General features: G+C 40.0%; 1 protein-coding gene across 1 annotated transcript in view; it reads right to left on the bottom strand.

The window, feature by feature from the left end:
- Positions 1-5,017: 5,017 nt before the first annotated feature.
- Positions 5,018-10,591, bottom strand: part of rbfox3a (RNA binding fox-1 homolog 3a) — a 528,049-nt gene continuing 522,475 nt past the window's right edge. Inside the window, exon 18 of the mRNA XM_041975771.1 lies at positions 5,018-9,681. Within this exon, the coding sequence (XP_041831705.1) occupies positions 9,679-9,681 (3 nt within the window). The 3' untranslated portion in view covers positions 5,018-9,678. The remainder of the gene's footprint in view (positions 9,682-10,591) is intronic.

Here is a 10,591-nt window from a genome sequence, read left to right as displayed (position 1 = left end):
CTGTGTTTGGTGGTCATAGAAATAATTTTACTGAGCTGGTAGCTGAGATTCTGGACTTTCTGTGAATACCACACATGTTTATAGTTTCATTTACAGACCTGACGTTACACCTGTAAAACGAGATGTTAACCCCTTAACTCCCGGTAGTGGAGGCTGCAGGTGCAGAGGTTCAGCTAAACAGTCAAGCTAAGAAAGAAAGTTTAGAGAATTTATAGGTCAGAAATGTGGATAATGAAGCAGTAAAGGTGCATGGATGGAAGTTATTGTTCATATTGTGAATATTTCTCTCTCCTCACCATCTAGAAGCTTAGAAAAGCTAAGGTGTCCAAATTGAAAATGTACATTAATATAAATTTTTAGGGGTTATAATCGACAGTAAATTATCATGGAAAATGTCAGATAATAAAACCCTAAATCTCCAAAAGTCATAAATAAAGTAAAACTATATGTTGATGCTCCTTGGCCTCCCATACTTCACATAGTGGTTGGGTTTCTAGAACCCACTCATAATCTGTTTATTCAGTCTAAACTTTTAAAAATCAGTGATCTTGTAAAGTATCATACATTAATGATTCTATTTAAACCCAGTAATATTCAAAATATTTTCACATTTTGAAAATGTGAATGTGAGGATTTCACATTACTTCAGTTTTCAAGCACTCGCGTTTTTGTGTGTCTGCATGTAGATTGAAATATTGGAACATCCTGGATATCCAACACAAGCAGTGCCAAATTTTCTAAACTGCTATATAAACGTATGATTTGGTCACATAAAGGTCGACTTGTTCTTTACTGTTAGTGGTATAGTCATTTCTTGCCTTGTTGGTATGTAGTTATCATTTAATGTAAAAAAAAATGTTGACTGCAACCCTTTGTTAACATTACAGTGAATGTAAGTGAACTTGATTCTATTTTTCACACATTTTGGTTAAGGCCATCATTTCTATTTTTTTTTTTTTACATATATTTTAGAAAATAATATAAATACTGTTGAATAAGTTAACTGTCATCTGGTGAAGGTTGAGCTCTTGGGAAAGACGTGTGAGTATTTGAAACTATTATGTTATTGATGAGATAAGGGGTGGGATTAAGTAGGTTTTCTTCTTTCCACTCCATTTCGAGCATTAAGGATTTTTTCTTTTTAAAATTGTGCTTGCATTTATTCTATTGTGTGAAATTGGATTGTCAGATGCTGTTGTATGGGGGTTATTTGTGCTCAGAATAAAAGTCAAAGCTAGTTTTATCTAATCACAACCCACCCAACAGATTGATCTGAAGACCTGCGAAGAGTTTTGCACGGACTTCAAGACAATCTGGCACCTAGTCTGCCACCTCACTCAAACTCGGACCCTCTGACAAGGACAGATCCCCTCTCATAGATTGCTATGAACCTGATTGGTGGTAGTGAATTAGTCTTCCTTAATTAGTCATTGATCAGCCCATCAAATTTGTTTTTTTTAGGAAATCATTTCTTCATTCTCTTGAATATTAACATGCTTAAACTAATTCATGCTTAATTTTTCCCACACTATATTGCCAAAAGTATTCACTCTCATCCAAATAATTGAAATCAGGTTTTTCAATCATTTCCATGGCAACAGGTGTATAAGAATCAATCCCTGAGGCATGCAGACTGTTTCTACAAATGTGTGAAGGAATGGGTCACTCTCAGGAGTTCACTGAATTCCAGCATGGTGCTGTGATAGGATGCCACCTGTGCAACAAGTTAGGTCGAGAAATTTCTTCACTCCTAAATATTCCACAGTCAACGGTCAATGGTATCATAACAAAGTGGAAGCGATTGGGAACAACAGCAACTCAGCCATGAAGTGGCTGTTAAAAGACTGAGCCGGGTCAGCAGATGCTGAGGTGCATAGCGCACAAAGGTCAGCAAGTTTCTGTAGAGTTGAAACTTCATGTGGCCTTCAGAACTGTGCAAAAACAGCCAAAAGCAATGCAAAACATTAAGTGCAGTAGTGTAGAGAACTTCCGCCACTGGACTCTGGATCAGTGGAGATGCTTCTCTGGAGTAACCAATCGCGTTTCATCATCCGGTGATCTGATGGATGAGTCTGGGTATGGCGGTTGCCAGGAGAACGGTACTTGTCTGACTGAATTGTGCCAAGTGTAAAGTTTGGTGAAGGGGGGGTTGTGGTTTGAGGTTGTTTTTCAGAAGCTAGGCTTGGCCCCTTAGTTCCAGTGAAAGGAACGCTGAATGCTTCAGCATACCAAGAGCTTTTAGACAATTCCATGCTCTGAACTTTTTGGAAACGGTTTGGGAATGAACCTTTTCTGTTCCAACATGACTGTGCACCACTGCAAAAAACAAGGTCCATAAAGACTTGGACGAACGAGTTTAGCTTGGATGAACTTAATTGGCCTGTACAAGTCCTGACCTCAACTCAATAGAACACCTTTGGGATGAGATAGAGCGGAGGCTGAGAGCCCGGCCTTCTCGTCCAACATCAGTGTCTGACCTCAAAAACGCACTTCTGGAGGAATGATCAAAAATTCCTATAAACACACTCCTAAACCTTGTGGAAAGCCTTCCCAGAAGAGTTGAAGCTGTTATAGCTGCAAAGGGTGGGCCAATGTCATAACGTTAATGTCATTGAACTTATTTGATTAAGAATGGGACGTCTGTTAAGTTCAAGGCAGGTGAGCCAACACTTTTGGTTGGATATAATGTATATCGTCACACCTCGTCACAATATAAACTTTGGTTGAACATCATATTTACATAATTTTTTTTTTATGCTTTAAAGGTTTAGATTTTATCTTGGTAGTTTGTAGAATAGTTAAATAGATAAATAACGCTGTAACTGGTCATTGTCTGTGCTTTCCGTGTGTTTCTAAGGTCAGTTCAAATAAGAACTCTATAGGTAGCGTTGTGAGACTGAATAATTTAATGACACATATAAATGTTTCCCTCTAAGGGGGATGCCCTGAGTTCTTATTCTGCTATAAGTGTTAACGCTACCCAATCCCTCCCTCTTTATGGATGTGAGGGACACAGAGTCTCACACAGAAAGTAATTGTTCAAAAGGTTGCTGCATTTTTCACCATCTGTCTTTTCTGCAAAGAAAAAGTGCTGAAAAGTTCTAAGAAAAGTTGCAAAGCCTGGTTGGCAGCAGAAGCCAGTTTGTGTTGATCCCGTGTGTTTGCATTTAGCAGAAAGGGGCTGATTTAATGTGTATGAGGATAGGGCAGCTGAATTAAATGGCTCCAAAGTCATAAATTCCACCACACTGGACTGTAAAAAACAAAAATATGACAGCGATTTTGTGGCCTGTCCAAGTGTTTTAACAACATTGATCAGCCAACAGTAACTAATATTTCATAGTAGACTTTTTTCCCTTTTTTTGACTAATTTTAGAATATTACATCGTTGTATAAGTAGTCACAGTCAAATAAAATATCTTAGTGAAATAAGTCATTTAAATCTGTTCTCAGAAGTTTACTAGATTTCAAAATATTTACATTGTCACTCCTCCGTAAGCGTTAAACCCACATGACAAATCCCAGTTTTAGCTTTGAAATGTCAGCATCGTGTTCATATTAATACAACCAACAGATTTTGAATCTGTCGATTGAATTATTTGCCTGATCGCCACAGTTTTTCAGCTGTGGTGAAAATAAACATAATCTGCCATTATCAAGACAAACAGGGATATTATCATCATGCACACACCAGACACAACCTGTTCACCCTGCTGCTGTCTGGCAACTGATGCACAAGTATCAACTGATTTACCACCTGAGATCAGATCAGCCTCTCTCCACAGAATGTGGGGAAAGATTTAATATTTATAGATATATTTAACCTTTTTTTAACAAGTGGAAGACATTTAAAATTTGGTTGTTTTGAGCGTATAAAAGCACCAACATTTCAAAAGGAAAACATGACCTACTACAGCCATTCACATACCTTATTGTGCAAATGTTGATGTGGCGTCGCAGGAACATAAATAACATTTTCAGGATTTTCAATTTCTCCTTGTTTGTTTTAGTTCAAAGGATTAAGCAAAGTCAACAATGATAGAGAGACACTGATCTTTTCAGGTATTTACATTTACAGTCTTCAGCTTCTTCTTCCCCATGAAGGTGTGCATTTACATTTTTCCTCTCACAGACTTAAGTCTTGGAGTTTGTCTTTCTCTGGTTAGGTAAATGGCGGCCTCGACGACAGACAGGGGCTCTCCATCTTGTAGCCCCACGGCGGGAGGGTGGGGGGGGGTTGCATAAGACAAATGAGTTGGTGAGAGTAGCCCCGCCCCTTTTCCACCTGGCTTATCTTGTGCAGCGTCGCAGTCCGGTTGTGCCGTGGGATTTGTAGCGTTACGACCGGTCCCAGTCGACCATGAGCACTCCGCAAACCATCAGTCACCACAAAACAGCACTGAGACTCCGCAGCTGAAGTAGACAAGTTTATTAATGATAATAATGAGGATGATGAGGATGATAATATTAATAATTAGTCATAATTATAATAACGTTAATGTCATAATAAATAGAACTCTTCATCTGAAGCACGTAAAGAGAAGCATACAGAAAGAGAAAAAACAAAAACACAAAGTTTAGAGTACAGAGCCAGAGGAGGGGGCAGGGACTTCTAGAGACATTTTTTTTTAACCTTTCAATATATCCATTTAATTTTTTAACATTTTTAAACTTTATTTAACTGGAACATTTACAAAAAGGAGAAAGAGATAGATTTTAAAAAATCCTTATAAATAAATTTTGTCATTATTAGAACAAAATACAAGATTTTGGGGAGCCAGAGGATGTTTTTTTTTTTTTTTTTTTTCTTTCTTCTTCTTTTCCCCCCTGAAAGGACAGCTTGGGGAGAGGAAGGGAGAGGTAATTAGAGGTGAGGGTTATTATGTACAGAACACCAGGAATACAAAAGGGGCCAGTCGACTCACATACTAGAAGGCCGGGGGATGGGGGAGTTGGTAGTAGGAGGGTGTTATATGGGTTATATTGAAAGCGGGGAAGGGCGTTTTTTTTGGGGGGGGGGGGGGGGGGGGGATATCCTGCTAGTGTCACAGCTCAAGCAGTTGTGCTCAGGAAGATCAGGACCAGTTCATTATACTGAAGGCATCTGTAGGGAGGAAGGGAGGGTCACTGTAACCCCGCCCCCCGCTCCATCCCACTGCTACGGTGCAGGCTGGAGTTTTAGACGGACCATTTCTTTTTCTTAAAGGCAGAACTCCTCCGGATGCAGCGAGCAGAGACAAACAACCACAGTCAAAACAAAAAAAAAAAAAACAGTGTTTTCTTACTCCATACATGACCACTGCTGCCGGTGCAGCTAACCGACACTAGTAACATCTAACTACAATTAGAACATTTAAAATGTATTTAGTATTTTTATATTAACAGTGGATAGAAAGACAGAAAACTCTAAGGCAATAAAATTTTATCTTTTTGATTTTTTTTTTCCCCTCGGTATTTAACTACAGCTCTCATGAGGCTTTGGGAGCTAAGCAGTATAAAAGGGGGCAGCCGTGTTCATGGAAGCTGCAGTTTAGTGAAAAAATATGACAAAATACCTTCATGCAATAAAAGCTATAGAACAGGAGCTAACCCGTAAGCAGGATGGGACTCTTCATTTACCACACATGTCAAAAAGCGCTCTGTTTTCTCTCTATTTTCACTTTTTTTCTGTTTCTAGGAAAACACCAGCACTTTATAGTTAGCTGTGAAGCTGCATACACATTTAAAACAAGTATAATAGAGGAAACATACTTGTCGTACATGTTTAGTATCAAACATCGTTGTTTCAACTGTGATCTGCAGATGAAAATGAGCTTCAGGCAAACATCAGTACAATACTTAAAATGGCAACATTGCACACAGCCCCTATTACTATTCCTACTACCACAACAATAAATAACACTAGAAACAATGAAAAACCGACTCTTCATTCGAACACTCATCTGAAATTGTTGCTATTGTATGTGCATCTAAATTGATAATAGTAATAATTTATCGACCTCTGACGTCCAGTTTAAAATTAAACAAACCAAGAAACTTTGCATAAACTAAAACAGAGGCAGCCTGATGTGACATTAATTTCTGCATCACTGTCCCATTGGAAATGCTACGTATTGACCCTTTGACATTAAACACAATAAAAAATTGAGCAGAGATGCAGCTCAAATCCCACGAACAGATCAAAACCAAACATAGCCGTGAACAAAGCGTTGTGTGTTTATCCAAAGCCAGATGCTTTTTATACCACTGAGCTTCGCTCTCGTCTGAAAACTATTAAAAATGCATCAGTGTGCCACACTGCTGCAGGTGGTGACATGTTCACGCTGTTACAAATCCTCACAGGAGCACCTTATGTGGATTCATCCGCTAAAAAATAGTCCCAGGAAATGCACTTTAGCTTGAGTAATGCGTATTAAGTTTTTAAAAATGTGTATTTACTTATATCAAGAGAAACAATCAGGGTAACTAAGTTGGAATATTAAGAGACAAACACACACTTTTTTTTTGGTTTTGTCTTTTCTTGAGATTTGTTGACAAAATTAAAACACATAATAACAATACCAGCTTTATCCTGTCAGATTAAATCTGTTAATAGCTAAGTAGAATAAGTAGATAAGTTTTTTTTTTTTGTTTTGTTTTGTTTTTTGTTTTTTTTTTCTCCCAAAAAATGTGCCTATCACACATGACATCAAGTGTTTCTGTTGCAAAATGCATAGATATTTCTGTGGACAAACTCCATCCATGTGACAACTTTTAAAGTCCATAAAAAATAAAGACAAAGAAGAAAAAGAGAAGAACTGTGGCTCTTTATCTCTGCCTCCCTGGAAGTTCTCGTCAGGCTAAAACTCCAACCTGCTCGTGAGTTGTTTCTGACCCACCACGAGTCTGTACGACCGCAAGTAGGCCAGAAGAATCATGTGACTCTCAGAAACAAACCTACAGGTATGAAGATGCTAAATCTGCATATGGTAGCTGCATGGGAGAACAAATGACCGACTTTACCCCAATTAGACTTCACAACAGTTAGTTGCCATGATATAGATACTCTATAATATATGAGAAGCTGTCTACAGATGAACAGAGGTCGCATGGGTAGGAGCCCTGATTCAGAACAAGATTTTTTTTTCTTTTAACCTGAAATAAGATGAAGTTAATCAAGAAGTGTGAGTTGGAATTACTGTACAGGATATTAACAGTACATATTGTAGTTTTTACAGGAAGTCAGGAGCTTAACCTTTTCTTATCCTCTTGGAATAACTCACACAGACCACTACTAACAAGTAGTGTACCCTGAACTGTCAAACAAAGTTGTGCTTCACCCAAACCTGCTCGCCTCTGATTTATAGAGGAAAAAACATAAAAAAAATTTTGAAAAAAGAAAGCGGAAAAGTTTCTTCTCAGGGCCAGCAGGTTATATCCAATATGCAATAAAGCCACCCGCCCACCAGGGTCAGCATGAGAAGCAGTGGACTCGTAAACTGCAAGAGGAGCTTCATCAACTCGTTATATCAGCCGAAGAGCGAGCTCTTCCTTAGCAGCGTTGAGCGAGTAAAATCTGGGTCACGTCAATACACATCCGGGCTCCGCCATCATCACAGAGTCCTGCTGTCTCCTGATCAAAGAGCACTGAGACTGTGTGTTCAAATCATACTTTGGTTCAAGTAAGAAAGAAAAAAATCAATATTCATCAACTTCTTTTTTTTTTTTGTATCCAACACCCACAAACACCTTATGCTAATTAGCAAGTCTTTGCAGCTCCGATGGAGGGCTAGAATTACTGTAGATGTAATCTTTCTCTTTAGGATGTGATGGTTTGCTCTGGACAGGGACGACAATGTTTAGGATCGTGTCTGTAATCCTGCAAGTGAGTATCTGTGTAGTACGTGTTGTGGTAAAGGTGGGTTTGGGGAGGGGAAGGGGGCGGGGATCAGTTCACACTATCACCGTCACACTTTCAATCATATAACACATGATCACATGTTACAGTAAATATCAGGGACATATTTAGTTGGAGGCGGTTATGATATCTATGCGTGGGGGGCCAGAGGCTTTCCTGCCACCCCCTCTATTCCCTGACATCACCACAGCCCATATAATAGATATGTATATATATTTATATACAGGAAAAGAATACATACTTATTGGACACCCTAGACATTAAAGTACATTCAAAAACTGAACCAACATTCTTGATTAAACACGTTTACAGTGACTCTCCTGATGTAAAGAATTAAGGTTCTGCTTCCACAAAAGTAAAACATTTTTTCCTGTTCAAAAGTTTTTAGTGCTGAAAAAAAGGAAAAAGAAAACACACAAATTTTTCTCAGAATACATTTGGAAAAAAAAGTCACATATTTCAGCCCTCGTTCCTTGATACCATTGGATGGGCACTACTGTATTTCTAGAATGTTTTATCTAGCGACATAGTCTGTATGCCTCAGGCTTGTGTTTTGGTTATGCACCTGCTGATGTAGTACAATGGGATTATTTGATTATAATTCAATTTGTTACATGGACGTTGATGAGTTATTCTCGTCAGATGGAAACGTGCATCCTTGGTAGTTTTACGCACCTTTTTATCGTGTTGATCGTCCATCGGTGCAGAGTGACACAAAGGCTTGGGCTCGGAGTCTGGCAGGTGAGTAAAGTCGGCGACTTTAGCGCCTTTTTTTTTTTTTTTTTTTTTTTTTTTTCCTTTTTCTAAATAGTCCTTTAGTCAGTGACCTCTGCTGGGGCGTGGAGAGGGGCAGACTGGGAGGCTCGGCTTTTTACCGTCTCACCGTCCCGCTGTGGCTCAACCCCCCCAAACTCCCCAACGCTGTAAACCATTTATGCTGCCCATTGGGGAGGGTGGGGATGCCCAATGGTGCTGCCAGGAGGAAGTGACATCACGACAGTATCCACGGGGGACGCTGCTAACAGTAGGCGCAGCAGGCCAGTGACGTCGCAACGAGGAGGGAGGCTGCGTCGTCACCGGCCCGGAAAGGAAGGAAAGTAGTGAAGGAAGGAGGTTGGAAGGAAGAAGGCGGAGCAGTGAGACCAGGAAGCTGACCTTTGACTCCACCCACAGGAAGTACAGCGTAGAAAGTGCTTCTGCCTGGATGCCGAGCTCTCCCTGCCACCTTTCTGTTTGTTCTTGCTTTTACTTTTCTTTTTTTGTTTGTTTTTACATGACCTCGGCGACAGAGCAGTGTGCCATAGAGAGAGGAGGGGGGTCGGGTCCTCCCTCCTCCTTCCTGCATACCACAGAATCAGCATCAAGGGCCAACTGTTCATCTCCCTTACCAAAAAACATAAAAACAGATTTGTACATATATACTGCTTTATACACACTTTTTGTTTTTGTTTGTTTTTTTTTTTCAACATTGTAAATCACAAAAGTATAGAAAAATAAAATGTTTTATAATAACGGGACACTTCTTTCTTTCTGTCTTTTTCTACCCGGCAAAAAGGTGGTCCCTGGTGGAAACTGGCTCACTCCATCTGTCAAGTTTGTGGCTGGTTTGACACCGCTGCCGCGGCGCCACTTTGTACGCCTCCCGTCTTCCCTCGCCAGCCTCAGTAGAGGGACTCCTTCTCGTCTTCTTCTTGTGTTATTTTCTTAAAGCTAGTTCTCCTCTCTTCGTTGTTTTCATGTGTGATGTCCATCAATACTGAGTACAGCTCTTCATTTTGTATTTACTGGAAACAGGGGAGAGAAGTGGGGAGACTGGTAAGTATGCAGAATGTTATGTTTATTTCTGATAGGTAGACATAGATGTGCTTTAAAAAGTCATGTGGAGAGAAGTTTATTTCTTTTTTGAATAAGTTTCTACTGTTGAGGAACTTCTAAAATATAGGCTAGAAATAGTTCTTTGAAAAACAAAAGATACATGTAAACATATGGAATAATGTATGCAATAAACACAGATTTACTTTAAAGTCCCCCATCCCTGCATTTTCCCCTCATATATGCAAACGGTTCAGTGAAAGGTTAGAGTCATAACACCCGAACAGAAACATTTTAACCTCAACTGCAAAAACTTTGGAAGCTGTAAGACAACAGCTTCGTTCGGTTTTCATCTCGCTCTTGTAATGTGGCATAAAAGAAGGCTGAGCAGAGGCCTTACGCCTGCCAAAACCGGCGCTGCTGCTCTCCCCAGAATAAAGATCAGAGCGAGCTGTAATCATATAACTGGAGTTCGGCTCTTTGGCAGAGTGAAAAGTCTCTGCGTAATGGGGCCGGATGGAAGCAGGGGAGAGTGGGTGTGGTGCGAGGGTGTTTGGGGGGAGGGGGGCAGGCAACGGAGCGTCCCAGGACCCTCGTCATGACAGACGCTCGCTAATTCGAAGCGATCTTCAGCAGCTCTGTGGAGCTTCTGATGAAAAAATAACGAAATGAAAGAAGATGAGGCTTTAATTTGGAAATGGCTTTGTAGTTCATTACTCCACCCCCTCCAACTTCCAACCCAGAGAGACAAACAGTCAAACAAGTGGTGCACTCAATCAGCATCCACCCTGCCTCCTCCTCCCTCCATCCATCTCTTCTTATAGAGGAACTGGCCTAAGCTTTTCACAACCTCTATCTATTCTCAGATTTACTGTGTGCTCG

This window comes from Melanotaenia boesemani, chromosome 2, assembly GCF_017639745.1.
Source record: "Melanotaenia boesemani isolate fMelBoe1 chromosome 2, fMelBoe1.pri, whole genome shotgun sequence".
NCBI classification, from domain to species: domain Eukaryota; kingdom Metazoa; phylum Chordata; class Actinopteri; order Atheriniformes; family Melanotaeniidae; genus Melanotaenia; species Melanotaenia boesemani.
The sequence above is the reverse complement of the archived record's forward strand: the minus strand, read 5'-3'. Positions and strand labels throughout refer to the sequence as shown.